The sequence below is a fragment of the Pristiophorus japonicus genome, chromosome 14 (assembly GCF_044704955.1).
Source record: "Pristiophorus japonicus isolate sPriJap1 chromosome 14, sPriJap1.hap1, whole genome shotgun sequence".
Lineage (NCBI taxonomy): Eukaryota > Metazoa > Chordata > Chondrichthyes > Pristiophoridae > Pristiophorus > Pristiophorus japonicus.
The window spans coordinates 98024769-98049519 of NC_091990.1; the positions used below are offsets into that span (position 1 = coordinate 98024769).

General features: G+C 43.8%; 1 protein-coding gene across 2 annotated transcripts in view; it reads left to right on the forward strand.

Moving 5' to 3' along the window:
- slc25a22a (solute carrier family 25 member 22a) overlaps positions 1-24751 on the forward strand; it is a 145772-nt gene that overhangs the window by 54673 nt on the left and 66348 nt on the right. For both annotated transcript variants that reach the window (XM_070899402.1, XM_070899403.1), the window contains exon 3: positions 10708-10833. In XM_070899402.1, the coding sequence (XP_070755503.1) occupies positions 10708-10833 (126 nt within the window). The remainder of the gene's footprint in view (positions 1-10707; positions 10834-24751) is intronic.

The following is a 24751-nucleotide window of genomic DNA, read 5'->3' on the forward strand; positions in this document are numbered from 1 at the left end:
TTCGTAGCTGGGTTGGATCAGGCTTGAGTTTTCTCATCCTGATTTTCAAATCTCTCCATGGCTTCATCTCTCCCTATCCATGTAATCGTCTTCAGCCCCACAACCACTCCCCCCCCCCCCTCCCCCCCGAGATGTCTGCGCTCCTCATTCTCCCCTCTTGAGCATCCCTGATTATAATCGCTCAACCGTGGATGGCCGTGCCTTCTGCTGCCTGGGCCCTAATCTCTGGAACACCCTCCCTACGCCTCTCTGCCTCTCTTTCCTCCTTTAAGGCGCTCCTTAAAACCTACCTCTTCTGCACTAATTTCTTATGTGGCTCGGTGTCAAAGTTTTTTGTTTTATAAAACACCTATGAAGCGTTTTATTACATTGAGGGTTTATGTTGCATCAGTTAAAAATGAGAGCCTGTTGAAACCAAATGGATTGTGAAACTGAGAATGCTTCATACATTCGTTGTTGAAAGGGATGGACTTCATGATATCTGCTGTTTGGTAGATCTTGATGTCTGCCAGAATGTACTTTTTTGTTGCGAAACCCAGGTGAAAGGTCAAGGCCCACAGTGCAGGACACTACCAGTGCTGAAAAAAGGTAGATCGAAGATTTCAGTAAGCAAGTGGTCAATCTATGGAACATTCTCCCTATGGTGACGATGGAAGCAATTAGTATTGATTCAAATGCAAATTAGATTTCTTTCAGAAAATAACATTTTGTGATACAGTGTATGAGTATTTTGAGATATGTGGTAAATGTAGATTACTTGGCAGTAAAGAGATGATGTTGGACCTATAGTTCCCAATGCTCTCTGCCACTGGAGTTTTCCTTGTGTCATGCCTGGGTCTGTTGTAGATGAATTGCTGTGATTAGTCAACAACTCCATTATTGGTGTATCATTACAAAGTATTGCAAAGTATTTACAGCACACAAAGAGGCTATTTGGCCGCACAGGTCCATGTTGGTGTTTATGCACCACATGAGCCTCCTCCCACCTCTTCATCTAACCCTATTTCGTTCTCCCTCATGCTATGCTACTCGTCTCAACTACCCCATGGGGTAGCAAGTTCCACATTCTAACCGCTCTCTGGGTAAATAAGTTTCTCCTGATTTCCCTTTTGGATTTGTTAGTGACTATTTGGGTACACTCGTGGGATAGGTCCCATTAAGTGAGTGCCTAATTCGAGTCTTTACGTGGCTCGTCCACGCTGTCAAAGTCCAGAGAATCATCACCGGCCAAGGAGGGCTGTGGGTACTCGGGTGTTGGGGAGGACCGGGTCGATCTTGTGTGAAGAAGGACGACCAACACAGGTCTCACCAAGCATAGAAGCCACCTCCAAGGTAGAGGCGAAACGGAGCCATTGTCATGAAGTTAAGGTTAATCGCCCTTTAATCATCATCTGATGCGTACAAAGCTTTATTATAACAGACATGTGTTATCATAACAAACATCACATCAACAATAACAAACAAATAACCAACCAGGTACAACAACAACAACTATTTGCACTCTCACCCCTGTGGAATCTGACCTGGTTCAATAGGCACAACTTGGGGCTCTGGTAGAGAAATCTCAGACAGATTCTGGATAGCGCAGTTTCTAGAGGTGCTTCTTCTCAATGCCCTTTTTGTCATCATCAACTTGGAGAATCTTCTCGTGGCCCCATGTCCCTTGGAATGGCGGCGATTTTCCTATCCAGCGTAACCCGAGTTGATTTACAGCTGTTGGTTGCATTCAAATCGTCTTTACTCCCGCCTGGTCACGATCTTGATCGGCACAGTCTGATTTGGTCAGCTCTGTAGGAGCGAGTCTGACAGAGAGCTTTTGACTGGGCCCCATCATAGTTTCAACACCCAATGGGTATCAAAACGGACCATTTCTCTTGGGTTTGCTCTTCGCTGCCGATCATACTTTGAGTTACTCGGCCAGTCAATTTGGCGACTTGGACATGTTGCTGGCGGGACCATGTACAGGAACAACTCACTGTGACTTAAAACTCTAAAGATGGCCACAGCTACATTGTAAGTTGTAACTCCTCAACATTAAGATCGAAGACTTGCAGGCTCGAGAGACCTTCTCAATAGCCCTGCGGTAACTCTTGGGTTGAGGCAGTGGTGGTTATCCTGCCTATTTTGAGTTACTCGGCCCGTTGTTTAGCCAGCATCGACATGTTTCCCAACCGGACCATGTGGAGGTATGACTCACTGTGACTTAGCTGTGGCCATCTTGTGTGTTCTATTTCGTAACCCTAGACTCCCTGAAGAGAGTCATAGTTACTCCCGCCAAGTTCTGGTGTCGCCTGCAAGTGGAAACAATGTGACTATCAGGATGGTAGAAAGTGAACTCTCTGGATCTTGGTCTTTTTCCATATAGCAGTTCCTATACTCCTAAGAGGTAAATCAAGTAGTGAGCAAAGCAGGAAAGAAAATTTGAAGGAAGTAAAGAAGTGGAATATTGAAGTCCTGAGAGAGAATGAGTTAGAGTGGGATCAATAAGGATGTTAACTTGGCATCACTACTGAATATATAACCAAATTCATACCCTTTGGAGAACTTCAGTGGTGGCAGTTTTAACAGTTGCAAGCTGCCCCTGTTATAAACTGGGGGCCAAATCACAAGAAGCCGTCCGAATGCGCCATTAATCTGTAACTCAATCCACCTCTCTCAAAACCAGTTCTTTTTTTTCCCCGACACCCTTTCTGTCTCTTCCAGCACAAACTTTTTGTCGTGCTAAGTCTTTGCTTTGAATTTCAGGTTTTCAGTGAGTTCTCAACTCATTTGGCAACACCATTGTTTTCATCTATTCTCAAGGTGTGGCAGATCACTGAAGAGAATGGTAATGAAAGATAATTGAGGCTCTTGGCAACTCGGCCAATTTCCTCACTTTATCATTAATCCTGTGCTGTCCAGATGAAGTTTTTGAATCCGTTTGCCCGCAGCCCAAAAGTGGCTTTGAATTCCTGTACCAGGTATGTAATATTTCTCCAGTGTGTGTGTGTGTACGTGCTGCATTGTGGGGAAAGGGGTGGAAAGCAGAAGCACCCCTGAATTTCGGATCCTTCTTGTTAGTCAAAATCCGTTTTTTTCCCTGAAAACTCGTCATTAATTTCCGCATTCAGATTTTCTGTCTCCTTAAAGTATTTAACCTTTCACTCCAATTTCCATGCTTTCTGTGCACTTTCAACTCCTTTCCCCAAGTCCCTGTAAACTAGGTTTTTATAATGTACTTTCAGAACAAGTAGAAATGCCTATTGCACAATTTCTCAATCTGCAGTCTGGGCCATCTGCTGCAGTGATCTCTCTCTTCTTTCGGATGAGATGTTAAACCTCTTAGATGGACGTAAAAAATCCCACGGCATTATTTTGAAGAAGAGCAGGGGAGTTATCCCTGGTGTCCTGGCCAATATTTATCCCTCAATCAACATAACAAAAGAACAGATTATCACATTGCTGTATGTGGGAACTTGCTGTGCACAAATTGGCTGCTGTGTTTCCTACATCACAACAGTGACAATACTTCAAAGTACTTCATTGGCTGTAAAGTGCATTTGGACGTCCTGCGGTCGTGAAAGGTGCTATATAAATGCAAGTCTTTTCTTATAGTGCCCACTTACGTAGCTGTTAAAAGTTCATCATTTGAAGGCGCAGCTTTGTTATTACTTGTGAAAGTAAGATCTGTCAGGAATTTTTTGAAGTTTTTAATGTTATCTATGACGTGGGCCTGTGCTAAGCTCACCATACTATTGTGAAAAACCTTGAAAATTCACATTGGGAAATTAATGGGAGGGAACGGGTTCATTTTTTTTCTTGGCAGAGAAACTTGATTCTGATCCAGCTGTCTCGAGTCTGCATCCTGTGCAAAGAAATGGAACAGATTAATTTTTCCCAATTAACTGTTTATGGCAGTAAGCAGATAAGTTTCAATCAATCCAGTGGTAGACTGAGCGGCTGGGACAAGACAGGAGGCTTGGGATAATGTCCTATTTAGTTAGTACTGTATACAGATTGTCATTTCCCACTTCTTTCCTGTTCCATTCTTACTGTGCTGTAAAATCTTGAGTTAGCTTTGGAGGAGTTGAATCCCAAGAGTATAAAGTCTCAACGTTAGCAAGAGAGAAACCTGAATCTTTATTTTTTTTTATGGGCGGGGTATTCTTCTCTGTTAACATTGGCGCTTGTGTGCAAAAGTCTTGAGTAGCTGCAGCTCAGTGTGACTGAGCTAGTGTCTGTGCAGCAGCAGTCTCTGGTATCTTTTCGGTTGGTTGGTGTCCGTTTACTGACCATTGTTTCCAGATGGCCTTGATTGCTTGAATTATCATTACTTTCCAAGAAAGGGTGATCTTTACTTTTTGTGCAGTGGAGAGAAAACTGGCTTTCGCACCAGGGTTTAACCCCCCTGCAGATAAATGGGATGAGTAGTCATTTGACAATTTGCACAGCCTCAGTCTGGTTCCCAATGGGCAAAAGTCTGCAATTCAGATTTGGCTGTAATTTGGAATTTTCCTCTTCCTCGTTCCCCCTCTCCTGCCCCCCTCCCCCCTCCCCCCACCACCAAGTTTCTGTTCTGTTTTCCAGAAGATATTGACTTGCCTCACATTACAACATTGACTACACTTTTTTGGATTTAAGATCCACTCCAGAGACGTGAGCACAAAATCTAGGCTGACACTTCAGTGTACTGAGGGAGTGCTGCACTGTTGGAGGTGCCGTCTTTTGGCATTAATCCGAGGCCCCATCTGTCCCCTCGGGTGGATGTAAAAGATGATATGGCACTATTTCAAAGAAGCGCTGGAAAATTCTCCCTGGTGTTCTGGCAAATATTTATCCCTCAACCAACATCACTAAAACCAAATATTGGGTCATTCACTGTTTATAGGACATTGCGTTTCATACATTACCACAGTGACGACACTTCAAAAGTACTTAATTGGCTGTAAAGCGCTTTGGGATGTCCTGAGGTTGTGAAAAGTGCGATATAAATGCAAGTTCATAAGAATATAAAAAATAGGAGCAGGAATAGGCCATTCGGCCCCTCGAGCCTGCTCCGCTATTCAGTAAGATCATGGCTGATCTTCGACCTTAACTCCACTTTCCTGCACTATCCCTATATCCCTTGATTCCCTTAATATCCAAAAATCTATCAATCTCTGCCTTGAATGTACTCTGAGCCTCCAAAGCCCTCCGGGGCAGAGAATTCCAAAGATTCACCACCCTCTGAGTGCCCAAATTTCTCCTCATCTCAGTCCTAAATGGTCAAACCCTTATACTGAGACTGTGACCCCTGGTTCTAGGCTCCTCAGCCAGAGGAAACATCCTCCCTGCATCTACCTGTCAAGCCTTGTAAGAATTTTGTATGTTTCAATGAGATCATCTCTCATTCTTCTAAACTCTAGAGAATATAGGCCTAGTCTACTCAATCTCCCCTCATTCCAGGAATCAGTCTGGTAAACCTTTGTTGCACTCCCTCTATGGCAAGTATATCCTTCCTTGGGTAAGGAGACCAAAACTGCACACAATACTTCAAGTGTGGTCTCATCAACGCCGTACATAATTGCAGTAAGACGTCTTTACTCTTTACTCTTTACTCTTATACTCAAATCTTTTTGTAATAAAGACGAACTCACCATTTGCTTTCTTAATTGCTTGCTGTACCTGCATGTTAACTTTCAGTGATTCATGTGCAAGGGCACCCAGGTCCCTCTGAACACCAACATTTCTCAATCTCTCACCATTTAAAAAAAATGCTCTCTCTTTCCATTTTTCTTACCAAAGTGGGTAACTTCACATTTTTCCCCATTATATTCCATTTGCCATGTTCTTGCCCACTCAGTTTGTCTGTCTATATCTCCTTGAAGTCTTTTTACATCCTCCTCACAATTTACATTCCCACCTAGCTTTGTATCATCAGCAGACTTGAATATCTTATACTTGGTCTCCTCATCCAAATCATTGATATAGATTGTGAATAGCTGAGGCCCAAGCACTAATCTTTGCATCACCCCACTAGTTACCGTCTGTCAACCCGAAAACGACCCGTTTATTCCTATTCTGTGTTCTGTCCGTTAACCAATGCTCAATCCATGAGCCCTAATTTTGTTTAATAACCTCTTGTGTGGCAACTTATCGAATGCCTTCTGAAAATCCAAATACACCACATCCACTGGTTCCCCCTTATCGGCCTCCTCCTAAGGTCCCCGCCATCGCAGAAGCCAGTCTTCAGCCAATTCGATTCACTCTGTGATATCAAGAAACAGCTAAGCACACTGGATACAGCAAAGACGGTAGGACCTGACAACATCCCAGTTGTTGTGCTGAAGACTCATGCACCAGAACTAGCCACGCCTCTAGCCAAGATGTTCCCGTACAGCTACAACACTGGCATCTATCCGATAATGTGGAAAACTGCCCAGGTATGTCTTGTCCACAGAAAGCTGGCCAATTACCACCACCTCAGTCTACTCGCAATCATCAGGAAAATGACGGCAGGTGTCGTCAACAGTGCTATCAAGTGGCACTTACTCACCAATAACCTGCTCACCGATGCTCACTTTGGGTTCCGCCATGACCACTCGGCTCCAGACCTCATTACAGCTTTGGTCCAAACCTAGATAAAAGAACTGAATTCCAGAGGTGAGGTGAGAGTAACCGCCCTTGACATCAAGGCAGCATTTTCCCGAGTGCGGTATCAAGGAGCCCTAGTAAAACTGAAGGAAATGGGAATCGTGGGGAAAACTCTCCACTAGCTAGAGTCGTACCTAACACAAAGGAAGATGGTTACGGTGGTTGGAGGTTAATCATCACGGCCCCAGGACATTGCTGCAGGAGTTCCTCGGGGCTGTGTCCTAGGCCCAACTATCTTCAGCTGCTTCATCATTGACCTTCCCTCCATCAGAGGTCAGATGTGGGGATGTTCGCTGATGATTACATAGTGTTCAGTGCCATTTGCAACTCCTCAGATAATGGAGCAGTGCATGCCCGGATGCAGCAAGATCTGGACAACATTCAGGCTTGGGCTGATAAATGGCAAGTAACATTCGCGCCACACAAGTGCCAGGCAATGACTATCTCCAAGAAGCGAGAGTCTAACCACCGCTCCTTGACATTCAGCAGCATTACCATCACTGAATCCCCCACCATCAATATCCTGAGGGTTACCATTTGACCAGAAATTTAACTGGACCAGTCACATAAATACCGTGGGAACAAGAGCAGGTAAGAAGTTGGGTATTCTGAGACGAGTGTCTCACCTCCTCACTCCCCAAAGCCTTTCCACCATCTACAAGGCACAAGTCAGGAGTGTGTTGGAATACTGGATGAGTGCTTGCCTGGATGAGTGCAGCTCCAACAACACTCAAGGAGCTCGACACCATCCAGGACAAAGCAGCCCGCTTGATTGGCATCTCATCCAGCACCTTAAACATTTACTCCCTCCACCACCGGCGCACCGTGGCTGCAGTGTGTACCGTCTACAAGATGCACTGCAGCAACTCGCCAAGGCTTCTTCGGCAGCACCAAAGCAATCGAACGACCTCTACCACATAGAATGACAAGGGCAGCAGGCACATGGGAACACCGCCACATCCCGTTCCCCTCCAAGTTACACACCATCCTGACTTGGAAGTAATTCACCATTCCTTCATCATCGCAGGGTCAAAATCCTGGAACTCCCTCCCAAACAGCATTTTGGGAGTACCTTCACCACACGGACTGCAGCACTTCTGTTGCCACCACCATTTTATCCAGGGCAATTAGGGATGGGTAATAAATGCTAGCCTTGCCAGCGATGCCCACATCCCATGAACGAATAAAAAAAAAAAAGAAAATCTCTTCTGCTAGTTACAACCTTCAAAAGCTCTTAACAGTTTTGGCCAACAAGATTTTCCTTTCATATATCCATGTTGACTCTGCCCAATCCCATTAATATTTTCTAAGTGCCCTGTTACTATGTCCTTAATAATAGATTCTAGCATTTTCCTTACTACTGATGTCAGGCTAACTATTCTGCAGTTCCCCATTTTCTCTCTCCTTTTTTAAATAGTGGGGTTACATTTGCTACCTTCCAATCCGCGGGAACCGTTCCAGAATCTGTGGAATTTTGGAAGATGACAACCAATGCATCCACCATCTCTATAGCCACCATTTCAAAACCCTAGAATGTAGGCCATCAGGTCCAGGGGACTTATCGGCTTTCAGTCTCATTAATTTCTCCAGTACTATTTTTTGTTACCAATACTCATTTTTTTTCAGTTCTTCATTGGCCCTAGACCCTTGGTTGTCCATTATTTCCAGGAGTTTTTTTTTACAAGTTCTTCCAATCCCTTCTTTCTTTGCTCTGGGCTATACCCATGCTGATCTCTGGTACTTCACCCAGGAAGGTTCTTCGTGTGTGATGATTGACATTTATCGCGGGGGGGTGGGTGGCGGGGGGAGAAAGAGGGCATGAGCATCAAGCTAAAAAAACTGTCTTCGTGTGAAGTTCACAAGCTTTTCAGCAGGGGTCACTGGTTAAAGGTCAAGACGGTGGCAGCCATGACTCAGTGGGCAGCACTCTCACTTCTGAGTCAGAAGGTTGTGGATTTAAGTCCACGGCACTATTTCGAAGAGAAGGAAAATTCTCTCCAGTGTTCTGGCAAATATTTATCCTTCAACCAACATTACCAATACCAAATATTTAGTCATTATCTCATTGCTGTTTGTGGGGCATTGCGTTTCCTCCATTACAACAATGATTGCGCTTAAAAGTACTTCATTGGCTGTAAAGCACTTTGGGACATCCTGAGGTCGCAAAAGGCACGATATAATTGCAAGTCTGTCGTCTTATCTGTGAACACTGGCTCATCTATCTTTTTCACAGCTTCTTAGGCAAATTTAGCACCTCTAATGCTACCTCAGCTGAGACCAGCTAACTCCACGCAGATGAGGGATTGAGCCTGGAACCTTCCTAGTATGTGTGGCTCGTGACTGCTTTGCTTGCCCACTAAATCTATGGGAGAGGATGGAATGCAGAGTTGGTGGCTGGAAACCGTAATGTTCCTCTTGTGCAGTAGAGGTTGCTCTGTTGAACTTAGGTGGTGGTGGTGGCAGGTGGGTGGGGGGATGAGTTACATGCCTGGGACCAAGTTGAGGAACTTTACTCGACATCACAGCATGCTATACCTCGATGCTCACTGGTGCAAGGTTGAAATATTTTCACGTTTTTTAAAATCTTCATATGGGTTATGTGCAAAAATCATGGACAATAGGGCAGGTTGAGAAAGTGGTTAAAAAAGCATACTGCAGCCTGGGCTTGATAAATAGAGGCAGAGTACAAAAGCAAGGAAGTTATGATGAACCTTTATAAAACACTGGTTCATCCTCAACTGAGTATTGTGTCCAATTCTGGCACCACACTTTAGGAAGGATGTAAAGGCCTTACAGAGAGTGCAGAAATGATTTACAAAAATGGTTCCAGGGATGAGGAACTTCAGTAACGTGGATAGACTGGAGAAGCTGGAGTTGTTCTCCTTAGAGCAGAGAAGTTTGAGAGAAGATTTGATAGAGGTGTTCCAAATCATGAGGCGTCTGGAGAGAGAGAAACTGTTCCCATTGGCAGGAAGGTTGAGAACCAGAGGACACAGATTTAAAGTGATTGGTAGAATAACCATAGGCGACATGAGAAAAACTTTTTTGCACAACGAGTGTTAGGATCTGGAATTCACTGAAAGGCTTTCAAAAGGGAATTGGATAAGTACCTGAAAGGAAAAAAATTGCAGGGCTACGGGGAAGGTATGGGGGAGTGGGACGAGCTGAAGTGCTCTTGCAGAGAGTTGGCACGGGCTCAACGGGCCAAATGGCCTCCTTTGTTCTAACCATTCTATGATTGTAGAATTTTTCACCTTCCCTCAACTGAAGTTAAATAGCAATATTTAGTGGTTATTTTTGTTTGAAATGTAAACATTTACAAATTTTCAAACACTGCTCCACCTTAGCAGGCAAATGATTTTTTCCCTGTTAAAATCCAGATGCAAAAGTTATTTATATTATTTAGCAGAAATGGCTATTAGACTAATAGGAACAATTCCTTGCTATGCTATTCAATTAGATCATGGCTGACCTGTGCCTCAACTTCATTTCCTAACCGTAGTTCCGTCTCTCGATGCCCTTACCTAACTGAAGTAATAATTTTGTTATTTTATGCTCAAGTGTATAAGTTTAATCTTTCTGTGTGATCTTGCGTGCTCTAAATTTAAGGTTGAAACTATTTGTTGAAGATAATTTTTCTCACAGCGGAGTGACGAGCACACAGGTAAATTGGGTTTATGGTAATTGCGTGGTGTTTGAACCCAAAGTCATCCTCTGTGATTTCCTGATTTCCTTAGCAACCTCTAAAATATGGGAGCAGGAGGTTAACCCCGAGTAAGTGGTTGTGAAGCACTTTTTTTTTTCTTTCCATGGTTGGTTTGCTTCACGGCACACATTTCATTCATCTCGCACGTTGCTGTGATTAAGGGAATTAAGGAGCTCCGAAACTGCAGTAAAACCCCAGGCCAAAGTTCACGCAATGTCACGGAAATTGCTTCCAGGTGGAAAACAAATACCTGTTGTTTCCAGACCGAAATCCACACGTGTGTACAACCGAAGGGAGGGAGCGGCTCGATGTTTAAATGTAAACAAATCTCTCCTGGTCGCTGCGCCACCTGATGAGTGAATTCAACGTTTCTCTGTTCTCTCTCGCAGTTTACCCGCCAAGCTGATCAACGGAGGCATTGCAGGCTTAATTGGCGTCACCTGTGTGTTCCCGATAGACTTGGCAAAAACACGGCTTCAAAACCAGCAAAATGGCCAGCGGTTGTACTCGAGCATGTGAGTATAGCAAGAGCCAAACCCACAAACAGACCAGCTCGGTGTGATCCAGCTCTTTATCTCGGCAGTAGAAATTGGGGTTATGTGTACTTGATAATGTCTTAATTCATGCCTGTGGCTATGCACTTGATTTAAAAAAAAAACTAATTCTTTGGGATGTCTGAAATCACAACTACTACAGATTATTTTTAATTTAATGAATGGGCTCCTCTGAGTGTTGATTTTTTTTAACAGGTTGCTGTTTGGTTACACACAGGACAGAGAGGAAGCTATCCAGCTCAGTTCTTTATTGTAAAATGAGGGAGGAGGTCCTACAGGAAGAATTCAGGGAGCTAGGAAGAAAATTAAAGGGTAGGACCTCCAAGGTAGTAATCTCCGGGTTACTACCGGTGCCACGTGCTAATGAATATAAGAATAGAAGGATAGAGAGGATGAACACGTGGCTGTAAAGTTGGTGTAGGAGGGAGGACTTTAAATTCTTGAGGCATTGGGACCGCTTCTGGGGGAGATGGGACGGTTGCACCTCAACAGCGCCGGGACCAATAACCTCATAGGGAGTTTTGCTAGTACTGTTGGGGAGAGTTTAAATTGGCTTGGCAGGGGATGGGAACCTGAGAACGAATTCAAAAGGGAAGGAAGTAAAGCAGAAATTGGATAGCAAGAATCTAGAAAGTGAATCTGTAAGGCAGAGGAAACAGGGCTTAGTATGTAGTAAGCAAGGAGGTCTTCCTGTGCTGAATGGTATATACTTTATACCATTCAGCACAGGAGTATAGTGAAGAAGGCGGATGAGCTCAGAGCACAGGTAGACACTTGGGAGTATGACATTGTAGCCATGACAGAAACGTGGCTGAAAGAGGGACAGGTTTGGCAGATCAATATTACTGGCTACAGGATTTTTAGACAAGATGGAGAGGGGGGTAAAAAGGGGGGGGGGGGTGGTTACGGTACTGATTTAAAGAAACTATTACAGCGGTGAGGAGGGATGATATGTTGGAGGGAACACCAAATGCGGCCACGTGGGTCGAATTGAAAAATAACAAAGGGGCGATCACACTGCTGGGTGTGTATTATAGACCCCCAAACAGTGGGAGGGAGATAGAGGAGCAAATATGTAGGCAAATTGCAGTGAAGTCTAAAAACCATAGGGTAGTAATAGGAGATTTTAACTATCCAAATATTGATGAGGACAAATTTAGTGTGAAGGGTACAGAGGGTGTGGAATTCTTGAAATGCATTTAAGAGAACTTTTTTTAGTCAGTATGTAGCAAGCCCAACATGAGAGGGGGCGGTCTTGGATTTAGTTTTGGGGACTGAAGCTGGGCAGGTTGAAGGAGTATTAGTGGGGGAGCACTTGGGTGCCAGTGACCATAATTCAGTCAGACTCAATTTGGTTATGGATAAGGACAAGAATAGGCCTGGAATAAAAGTTCCGAATTGGGGAAAAGCTAATTTTGCTAAGTTAAGGAGTGATTTGGCCATAGTGGACTGGAAACAGCTACTTGTGGGAAATCAGTGTTGGAACAGTGGGAGGCATTCAAGGAGGAGATCTGGAAGGCTCAGGCCAAACATGTGCCTTTAAAGAAAAAGGCTGGGAAAAATAATTCTAGAGCCCCCTGGATGTCTAGGGACTTACAGGGGAGGCTTAAGAGAAAAAGGGACGCTTATGTCATATACCAACGGCTAAATACTTTAGAATCTTTAGAGGAATATAGAAAGTTAAGAGGCAAAATTAAAAAGAATATTAGGAATGCTAAGAGAGAGAGCACGAGAAATTCTTGACCAGTAAAGTTAAGGAAAACCCCAAAATGTTCTATAAATATATTAAGAGTAAGAGGTTAACTAAAGAAAGGGTAGGACCTATTAGAGACCATGAGGATAATCTTTGTGTGGAGGCGGAAGATGTTGGTATAGTTCTTAACGAATACTTTGTATCTGTTTGCAAAAAGGAAAGGGGCAATGCAGATACTGCTATCGAGGAGGAGTGTGATATTCTGGATGAAATAAATATAGTGAGAGAGGAAGTATTAAGGGGTTTAGCAGCTTTGAAAGTAGATAAGTCCCCAGGACCGGATGAAATGCATCCCAGGCTGTTGAGCGAAGTAAAGGAGGAAAAAGCAGAGGCCTTGACCATCATTTTCCGGTTCTCTTCGCATCTGGGCATGGTGGACTGCTAATGTAGTACCCTTGTTTAAGAAGGGAAAAAGGGATAGGTCGAGTAATTACAGGCCTGTCAGCCTAACCTCAGTGGTGGGAAAGTTATTGGAAAAACTCCTGAAAGATAGGATAAATTTGCATTTGGAAAGGCAAGGATTAATTTGGGACAGTCAGCACGTATTTGTTAAGGGAAGATCGTGTTTGATTAACCTGATTGAATATTTTGAGGAGGTAACTAAGAGGTCGATGAGGGTAGTGCGTACGATGTAGTATATATGGACTTTAGCAAGGCTTTTGATAAGGTCCCACATGGTAGACTGTTCATGAAGGTTAAAACCCATGGGATACAGGGCAAAGTGGCAAGTTGGATCCAAAATTGGCTTGGAGGTAGGAAGCAAAGGGTAAGGATTGATGGATGTTTTTGTGACTGGAAGGATGTTTCCAGTGGGGTTCCGCAGGGCTCAGTACTGGGTCCCTTGCTTTTGTGGTATATATCAACGATTTAGATTTGAATATAGGCAGTATGATTAAGAAGTTTGCAAACGACATTAAAATTGGCTGTGTGGTTGTTAATGAAGAGGCAAGTCATAGGCTGCAGGAGGATATCAATCTACTGGTTAGATGGGCAGAGCAGTGGCAAATGGAATTTAATTCAGAGAAGTGTGAGGTGATGCACTTTTGGAGGGCTAATAAGGAAAGGGTAGACACATTAAGTGGTAGGCCACTTAATAGTGTAGATGAATAAAGGGACCTTGGAGTGCTTGTCCACAGACTCCTGAAAGTTGCAGGCCAGGTGGATAAGGTGGTGAAGAAGGCATACGGAATGCTTGCCTTTATTGGCCGAGACATAGAATGTAAGAGCAGGGAGGTTATGCTTAAATTGTATTATACTTTGGTTAGGCGGAGTACTGCGTGCTGTTCTGGTCGCCGTATTATAGGAAGGATGTGACTGCACGAGAGAGAGTGCAGAGGAGATTTACTAGGATGCTGCCTGGAATGGATAATCTTAGTTATGAGGACAAATTGGATAGACTGGGATTGTTCTCATTGGAACAGAGGAGGTTCAGAGGAGACCTCATCGAGGTGTACAAAATAGTGAGGGGCCTGGACTTAGTGGATAGTAAGGGTCTATTTCCATTGGTGGAGAGGTCTATTACGAGGGGGCATAGTTTTAAGATGGATGGTGAAAGGTTTAGAGGGGATTTGACGGGGGGCTTCTTCATGCAGAGGGATGTGGGGATCTGGAACTTGCTGCCTGGAAGAGTGATGGATGCAGAAACCCTCACCGCTTTTGAGAGATGGTTGGATGGGCACTTAAAAGTGCAGCAACCTGCAGGGTTACAGACCTAGAGCTGGTAATTGGGATTAGACTGGATGACCTTTTATTGGATGGCGCAGATATAATGGTAAGTACTGCAGGGAATAGATTACGGCCAGGATGATCTCCTGGACTAATGTCGATCGCCTGGATGAGTTGGAGAGGAATTTTCCCAGATTTTTTCTCTCTAATTTGGCCTGGGTTTTTGCCTCTCCCAGGAGATCACTTGGCTCCGGTTGGGGTGGAGTGTAAATGTTTTCAGTATAAGGAGTGTTGCAGTTGTGTGAGGTGGACTGGTTGGGCTGGGTGCTCTTTGCCTTTCCGTCATTGTTCATGGGTTTATATGTAACCTTTATTTTGCTTTGGTCTTCACAGTGGAAGACACAAAAACCATGCCAAAAATTGCTGGTCACGGGAATGTGGGAAGGGAGGACCTTGAGACAATCACGATCACTAGGGAGGTAGTGCTGGACAGGCTAATGGGACTCAAGGTAGACAAGTCCCCTGGTCCTGATGAAATGCATCCCAGGGTATTAAGAGATGGCGGAAGTTATAGCAGATGCATTCGTTATAATCTACCAAAATTCTCTGGACTCTGGGGAGGTACCAGCGGATTGGAAAGCAGCGAATGTAACGCCTCTGTTTAAAACAGGGGGCAAACAAAAGGCAGGTAATTATAGGCCGGTTAGTTTAACATCTTTAGTGCGGAAAATGCTTGAAGCTATCATTAAGGAAGAAATAGCGGGACATCTAGATAGGAATACTGCAATCAAGCAGATGCAACATGGATTCATGAAGGGGAAATCACGTTTAACAAATTTACTGGAATTCTTTGAGGATATAATGAGCATGGTGGATAGAGGTGTACCGATGGATGTGGTGTATTTAGATTTCCAAAAGGCATTCGATAAGGTGCCACACAAAAGGTTACTACAGAAGATAAAGGTACATGGAGTCAGAGGAAATGTATTAGCGTGGATTGAGAATTGGCTGGCTAACAGAAAGCAGAGAGTCGGGATAAATGGGTCCTTTTCGGGTTGGAAATCGGTGGTTAGTGGTGTGCCACAGGGATCGGTGCTGGGACCACAACTGTTTACAATATACATAGATGACTTGGAAGAGGGGACAGAGTGTCGAGTAACAAAATTTGCAGATGACACAAAGATTAGTGGGAAAGCGGGTTGTGTCGAGGACAGAGAGGCTGCAAAGAGATTTGGATAGGTTAAGCGAATGGGCTAAGGTTTGGCAGATGGAATACAATGTCGGAAAATGTGAGGTCATCCACCTTGGGGGAAAAAAAACAGTAAAAGGGAATATTATTTGAATGGGGAGAAATTACAACATGCTGTGGTTCAGAGGGACCTGGGGGTCCTTGTGCATGAAACTCTTTTGAGTTTACCTGAAAAAAAACATAAACATTAAACCGTGCCACCCGCCAGGGTGACACAGCAGACATTTTCAAGGCCCCTTTTTCCCCCCCTTTTTTTGTGTTTTTTTTTTTTTTTTTTTCTTTGGTTTTTTTTGGGCGCTAAAATCACATTTTTCCAAGTGCCCCATATAAAAGGGGAGGGGGACACTAAAAGCACCGGCAGTTAAAACAAATTAAACTTTAAAATGTAAAATCAAATTAAAATTTGGTTGCCGGGCGTGATGATGCACTCCAGTCCCTCCGGTGCCCACCTCTCGCGGAAGGCCGCGAGCGTACCGGTGGACACCGCGTGCTCCATCTCCAAGGACACCCTGGACCGGATATAAGAGCGGAAGAGAGGCAGGCAGTCAGGTTGAACGACCCCCTCGACCGCCCGCTGCCTGGACCGGCTGATGGCACCCTTGGCCGTGCCCAGGAGCAGTCCTACGAGGAGGCCCTCGGACCTACCCGCTCCCCTCCGCACAGGGTGCCCAAAGATCAGGAGAGTGGGACTGAAGTGCAGCCAGAATTTCAGGAGCAGCCCCTTCAAATAATGGAACAGGGGCTGCAACCTCGTGCACTCAATAAAAACATGGAACACGGACTCCTCCAGACCGCAGAAATTGCAGGCGGCCTGGGAGTCCGTGAACCGGCTTAAAAATTTGTTGCACGGCACTGCTCCGTGCACCACCCTCCAGGCCAAGTCCCCGATGAATAGTGGGAGGACCCCTGCGTAGAGTGCCCTCCATCGGGGACCCCCGCCTCCTCCGGACGGCAAGATGGTACGCCATGGCGTGTCCGGACGGCAGGCGAGGATGGCAAAGTTGAGAGTGTGCAGGAGCAGCCCGTACAAGAAACCCCTCCGCGCGGAACTGAAAGGCACGGAGGGGATTTCCCCGAGGCGGCTCAAGTTGTGAGGCGCCGGCCCCCGAGGGAGGTTCCAGGGTTTGGCGCCGATGAGGAATTCCGTCCGGACGGGGGTCAGTTCGGACGGGATCTCCCCACGTGCTTGAGCCTCCTCGATGCACCTAACGGAGTCAGGGCCCAGAGCTGTTTTTAGTATGAATCTCTTTTAGACCCAGAGCTGTTTTTAGTATGAATCCCAAAAAGTTAGTTTGCAGGTGCAGCAGGTAATCAGGAAGGCGAATGGAATGTTGGCCTTCATTGCGAGAGGGATGGAGTACAAAAGCAGGGAGGTCCTGCTGCAACTATAGAGGGTATTGTTGAGGCCGCACCTGGAGTACTGCGTTCAGTTTTGGTCACCTTACTTAAGGAAGGATATACTAACTTTGGAGGGGGTACAGAGACGATTCACTAGGCTGATTCCGGAGATGATGAGGTTACCTTACGATGATAGATTGAGTAGACTGGGTCTTTACTCGTTGGAGTTCAAAAGGATGAGGGGTGATCTTATAGAAACATTTAAAATAATGAAAGGAATCGACAAGATAGAGGCAGAGAGGTTATTTCCACTGGTCGGGGAGACTAGAACTAGGGGGCACAGCTTCAAAATACGGGGGAGCCAATTTAAAACCGAGTTGAGAAGGAATTTCTTCTCCCAGAGGGTTGTGAATCTGTGGAATTCTCTGCCCAAGGAAGCAGTTGAGGCTAGCTCATTGAATGTATTCAAATCACAGATAGATTTTTAACCAATAAGAGAATTAAGGGTTATGGGGAGCGGGCGGGTAAGTGGAGCTGAGTCCACGGCCAGATCAGCCATGATCTTGTTGAGTGGCGGAGCAGGCTCGAAGGGCTAGATGGCCTACTCCTGTTCCTAATTCTTATGTTCTTATGTTCTTGTGTTCTTTAGGGCTGCTGACCAAGGGCCGTGTGACACTTTGTCGGCCGGCACGGACACGATGGGCCGAAATGGCCTCCTTCTGCGCCGTAAATTTCTATGTTTCTAATAGATTCTGTCTAATGTTGCTTGGTTATATTCGATTAAATGGTAGGAATTTAATTCACAGTTGCTTAAAAGCAGTCTTCTGCCCTTCTTATTCTCCAGTATATTGTGTTCTTAACACAGATGAGGCTGCACATAGGAAGGTTAAAGTAACAGTGACCTCAGTCTTTAATAAGACACTCCAGAATGAGGAACAGGGCTTGGGGCCGGCTTATATACAGTGCTCCCAAGGGATGCTGGGATCCCTTGGGACTTCAGGGGATGAGCTCCCTGGTGGTGGAACATGAGATTGCATGCTTTACAGATACACAACACAGTAGATTTCTAATTTCTTTCTCTCGGGAGTAGGATGGAGGGAGATTCACAAAGTTTATAAAATACCTTTTACCACCATTCAGGATCTCTGCCATGTGTTATATATCGGTTTGGCCAATGTAAAAAAAAAAATTGTGAGCAGTCTTTAATGGGTAGTTGAGCTGATATCAAAAGTATCGTCTAAAGTCAAAATTATCCCCAATAGTTTTATAGTTAACCATTAACAACATATCTAGGTCACCTCGTGTTGTGGTAGATGTATGTGGCCTTTTTGTGGATCTAATTATCTTCATATTCCCATTCTTGTCTCATCTTCAGAATATGGATTCTAGCTCAACCCAATAACTCTACACCTGTGGCAACACAAATTTAAGCTAACTATATAGTGAATAGATTTAAAAAAAAAAAATATATATATCTTATTCACATTGAACATCATCACAGTGTGGAAGAAAATCAAATGAGGACGTTGTGATGTTGGCCTTGTGGAGCGTCGTTTGATGTGCAAACTTGTTAAACTGCCATTAGTCATAATGTTTATGAATCTTTGGACTCCGAATGTAGCTGTACTTGCAATTTAAGAGGGCCAGTCACCGACACTCTCCTGGCAATACTCACTGGATCCACTGTTAGCTGGACTCCACTCATCGTATCTGCTGTTTCTATTCCACATGCTGTGAGGAAAGATCAGTGAAATGTCCTTTGTTTTTGTTTTTCCTGCAACGAAAGGACTGGTGACTGACAACCGCCTTCATTCCCAGGTTTTATTCTTACTATGCAAAGAGTGAGACATTACAATCCTGGTTAACTGTGTAGGAGCTATAGAATCATAGAAGTTTATGGCACAGAAGGAAGCCATTCAGCCCATTGTGTCTGTGCCGGCTGAAAAAGAGCTATCCAGCCTAATCCCACCTTCCAGCAATAGGTCCGTAGCCTTGTTGGTTACGGCATTTCAAGTCCATATCCAAGTATTTTTTAAATGCGATGAGGGTTTCTGCCTCTCCCACCCTTTCAGGTAGTGAGTTCCAGACCCCCCCACTCCCTCTGGGTGAAAAACTTTCTCTGCACCTCCCTTCTCATCCTTCTACCAATTCTTTAAATCTCTGCCTGTTGGTTATTGACCTCTGCTAAGGGAAATAAATCCTTCCTATCCACTCTATCTAGGTCCCTCATTTAAAGCTTCCCTCAGCCTCTTCTGTTCCAAAGAAAACAACCCCAAACTATTCACTCATTCCTCATAGCTAAAATTCTCTAGTCCAGGCAACATCCTCATAAATCTCCTCTGTACCCTCTCTAGTGCAGTCACATCTTTTCAGTAATGTGGTGACCAGAACTGTATGCAGTATTCTAGCTGTGGCCTAACTAGTGTTTTATACAGTTCTAGCCTAATCTCCCTGCTCTTATATTCTATGACTCGGCTAGTAAAGACAAGTATCCCATATGCCGCCTTAACCACCTTGCCTACCTGTCCTGCTACCTTCAAGGATCTGTGAACATGCACTCCTAGATCCCTCTGTTGCTGTACACTTCTCAATATCCTACCATTTATTGTCTATTCCCTTGCCTTGTTAGCCCTCCCCAAATGCATTACCTCACACTTCTGGATTGAATTCCATTTGCCACTTTTCTGCCCACCTGACCAATCCATCATTATCTTCCTGCAGTCTACAGGTTTCTTCCTCACTATCAACCACATGACCAATTATTGTTTCATCTGTAAACTTCTTTATTATGTCCCCTACATTGAAGTCTGAATTATTGATGTATACCATGAAATACTGAGCCCTGCAGAGCCCCACTGGAGCAGCCTTCCAGTCACAAAAATACCCAACGACTATTACGCTTTGCTTCCTGCCAAAGAGCCAATTTTGGATCCAACTTGACATTTTCCCTCGGATCCATGGGCTTTTACTCTTCTGATCAGTTTGTCATCTGGGACCATGTTAAAGCCCTTGCTAAAATCCAAGTAGACTACATCAAATGCGCTACTCTCATCGACCCTCCTCGTTACCTCCTCAAAAAATTCAATCAAGTTAGTCAGACACGATCATCCCTTAACAAATCCATGCTGACTTTCCTTGATTAATCCATGCCTTTCTAAACAATGATTTATACTCTCCCTCAGAATTTTTTCAATAATTTGCCCACCACTGAGGTTAGGCTGACTGGCCTGTAATTACTTGGTCTATCCCGTTCTCCCTTCTTCAACAATGCTATAACATTAGCATTCCTCCAGTCCTTTGCACCATGCCTGTAGTCAGAGAGGATTGGAAAATGATGGCCAGAGCCTACATTATTTTCTCCCTTATTTCTCTTAACAATTTGGGACACATTTCATCTGGACCTGGCAATTTATCTACTTTCAAAGATGCTAAACTCCTTAATATTTCTTCCCTCGCTATGTATGTTTATCTCATCTAATATTTCACACTCTTTTTAACTAAAATGTCTGCACCGTGCCCCTCTTTTGTGAAGACAGATGCAAAGTATTCATTAAGAACCATACCCACATCTACTTCCTTCACACACAGGTTAACTTTTTGGTTTCGAATAGGTCATACTCTTTATTTAGTTATCCTCTTGCTCTTAATGTATTTATAAAACATCTTCGAGTTTTCCTTGATTTTACTTGCCAATATTTTTTCATGCCCTCTCTTTGCTTTCCTAATTTTCTTTATAATTTCACCCTGCACTTTCTATAGTCTTCTCAGCTTTCTCCAGTATTGAGCTCTCGGTATCTGACAAAAGCTTCCCTTGTTTTCCTTATGCTACCATGTATTCTCCTTGACATCCAGGGGATTCTCGATTTGGAAGTCCCACCTTTTTTCTTTGTGGGAAACATACTTCCTCTGAACCCTCACTATCTCCTCCTTGAATGCCTCCCACTGCTCTGATTTACTTTCAAGTAGCTTTTTCCAGTCCACTTTTGCTAAATCACAACTCAGCTTAGTAAAATTGGCCTTTTCCCCCAATTGAGAACATTTACTCCTGGTCTATCTTTGTTCTTTTCCACAACTATGCTAAATCTAACTGAATTATGATCACTACCACCAAAATGTTCTCCCACTGATACCCCTTCCACCTGCCCAGCTTCATTCCTTAAAACGAAGTTTAGAACTGCCTCCTCTTTTGTTGGGCTTGCTGCATATTGGCTAAAGTTCTCCTGATTGCATTTTAAGAATTCTGCCCCCCTCTATACCTTTTACACTGGTTCTATCCTCGTTAATATTAGAGTAGGTGAAATCCAAAACTATTACTGCCCGATTATTTTTACACTTCTCAGAAAATTGGCTACATATTTTCTCTTCTATCTGCCTCTGACTACTTGAGGGTCTATGGTACACTTCCAGCAGTGTGATTGCCCCTTTTTTGTTCTTCAGTTCAATCCACAGGGCCTCATTAGATGATCCTTCTAACATATCAACCCTCTCACATATGTAATTGTTTCTTTAACCAACCCCCACCCCCTTCTTTTTTTATCCTCCTCTCTATCTTATCTGAAAACCCTGTGACCAGGAATGCTGCACTGCCATTCCTGCTCTACTTTAAGCCATGTTTCAGTAGTAGCTATGATAGCATACATATGCGTGTCTATCTGTGCTCTCAGCTCATCTGTGTTTACAAAGGCTGGAGCATTAGAAACAACTTACATTACTTTGCTTTTATTTATGGTTTTTTTGCCCTCTCGGAAAGTTTTGGGGGTGATGAGCCCCTGCAGGAATACAATGGTAGTGTCTGAGTATCTGTAATTGAGACTGATAGCATTAATATCTCACTGACGCAGACGGAAATAGGCTGAGCGCACAAATCTGAATTAACATTTTAAGCCATGCTGATGTCGTGAGTTAAATACATAATTGAAACGAGTTTGTATTTTGGTTCTTGGCTGGGCTATTGTCTGTTGTACTTTGCTGCATCAGAACATTCCAGATCTCTAGCCTTGGGTTAGAATGGGAGGATGGTGAGAAATCGGCCAGTGGCCTACCTTCCTGTACAGAGCTTTTCTCCTCTCATAATATAGAATGACATTAATGAGAGCTATGGCTAGGTCAACAGTCCAGACAGAGGATGACACTGAGACAATGTTGCAGCTGGGGTTGAGGGAGCACGGTACAAAAGCAAATTCAGTTTACCAGGACAACCGCTAAACATCATCTATTCACAGAATGCGAGCATTAACAGTCCGGTAAGGTGCACTGTGATTTGTCACAAGATACTTTGGGATGAGGAAGGCTATTGGGTCCATTTTAATTCATCCATCCAGAACAAACCCTACACTTCAACCCCCTCCCAACTGCTGCATCTAATTGTTTCTTAAAGGATTCCCGTGGTTTTGCCTCCATTCTTATGAAATCCATAACAACTGATGATGACTGTCTACATGAAGGAGAACTCCCACTATCTGTCCTGAAGCTACCTTTTACCAGTTTGAACCTGCGTCCCTTTGTCGTACTTCCACCATTTAATTTAAAGTAATATTCTGAAATAATCTTTTCCATGTTATTTACTATCTTGTATACCTCCTATAAGATGCTTCTTTTCTCGACTGAAAATCCTAAGGGGTAGATTTCAAATCAACGGAAAGTAAAATGGGCAGTTCCTGTAACAGGCCGCTGATCTGCACTGGCAGTTTGATGTCAAGGCGACAAAGTGGTAATCACCAGTTTTTCCTCCTAACTCAAATCTCTGAAATCAGGAATCAGCCTCATTGTTCTTCTCTGTACCACCTCTGGTACTTGAATATATCCCTTATTTCTTGACGACCAGACATGGACACAATAACCAAGATGTGATCTGACCAGAGCATCATACAGTACATCATGACTTCCTCAGTTTTGTATTGCTAGGTATTTCAAATTCTGTTGTTTTTGCTCACTGCTTCTTTGCATTGGTTGGGCATATTGAGCCCTGAGCCTACTCCGATTCCTATGTCTCTTTCAACCTTGCCCGTAGCTATTTCAACACCATTCTCCTTCCCATGTGCAATACTTTACACTTGTCTGCATTAAATTTCCTCTGCCATTTTACAGCCTACTCACATTTTAGTTGGCTCATTCTGTAATTTCTGCGTGGCCTCCTTCGATCCACAGCCTCTGAGTTTGATATCATCTGCCATTTTGACCACTTTGCGTTGAGTTTCTGAATCCCAGTCATTAATGTAAATTACAAACAGCATTGGTCTCAACATTGACCCAGGGGCAACCTATTCAATCGTGCACCCCACCCCCTCCCCCTCCTCAACCCTGTCATTACCCCTTTAGTCAGTGCCCTTTACAGCCAATTTATTTTCCATACCCAAGCTTTACCTGGATCGCCACAGCTATGAATCTAATTAGAAATCTGTCATGTGGAGCTATCAAATGCCTTTTGGAAGTCTAATACATAACATCTATCGTAAGATTTACCGGACGAGTTAGGTTGTCACTTTCTCAAAAATGTCATGGAGGTTGGTCAGGTAGGATCTTTCCGATCTCGATCCATATTAACTGTTGTTTACCAGGATATTATTGCAGAGATAATTATCAATCTTGCAATTGGTGTTGGTGAAAATTACCCCTATTCACTGAAGGTGTGGTGAATAAGAGGAGGAGCAGTTCCACCACTAGCCCTTTCTACTCATTATAGAACCCCTCCGATTTTGATTTCAATCGATTTTAATTTTCATTGAAATAATTGAAAATAAAATTCGGGCAAGTTCTATACTAGGTGGATGATTCGCTCCACCAGTTTAATGCCCAACGGTGAAGTTGAAAATGACCACCACTGTTATTTTTAGGGATGAGCAATCTGCTTAATTGTTTGTCTTTCCCCCCCCTCATTCTTTTTTTGACCCTACTAAAAACAAATTCCTTGCAAACTCGGCTCCGATGACCTCAATTCTCTTTTAAACAATGATGATGTTTTAAATAATGATGATCTAATGAAGTAGAGCATCACACAGGAACTGCTAATCTTTCATTTCATAATTTACGAATAATTCCCAGAAGGAAAAAAAAGATGCTATGTCACCCTAGGTAGCTTAAGAATGTTCCAACCAATGGAATCTGAAGTTCATTCCAGGAAGAAGAAAGAGCAGATCTGTGGTGTGGACTTGTGCCCATTTGGGATTATGTTGAGGCTGCCCAAGTATGCTTCTCTTGGGACAAGAATTGCCATCTGCCTTGCTTTTAACCACGTTGTCTGGAAATTTCTATCATGTAAACTGGACACCAAAAGTCTGTCTGTTTCAAATTGGGGTCCTTTTTAAACTTAATTATTAAAGTTTTCATGGGATTTTATCAGCAGTGAAGAAAATATCAGATGTCAGGCCATGATTCTTTCCCCAACCTGCTCCAATCCTACCCTGGGGCCAAAGTGAGTCAAAGTACTTGAGGTCAAATTCCATTTCAATTACCTTGATTTAAATTGAACTTGAGTGGCAGTTCAAACTGCTTATGGGTCTACTCCTGCATGTGACCCAGTTGCTGTGATAACTGTTGCATGTTCCCAGATTTGAAACTGATTCTTCCTGAGAAATTCCTCTTTTGTAGCCGGGGGAGGGAAGAAGGGAGCTTCACTTTACCTGCCACCTTTTGTGCACACTGTCTATTTGGAAATGGAATATTACAGTAGTTACGGAAAAGGTAGTTATGGGATGGCTGCAAATGTTTTCATTACAACAGATTTATTAATTGGGAGTTGTTGGCCCTTTCCCCAAATTATCCTGTATAGAAAATGGAGGCCACAGAATATTTGCTATTAATGCAGTCTAGGGGCCTGTTATCGCCACTATTGGCAGCAAGTAGGTCCATTCCCAGGCTGAGGTATATCTGTTCCC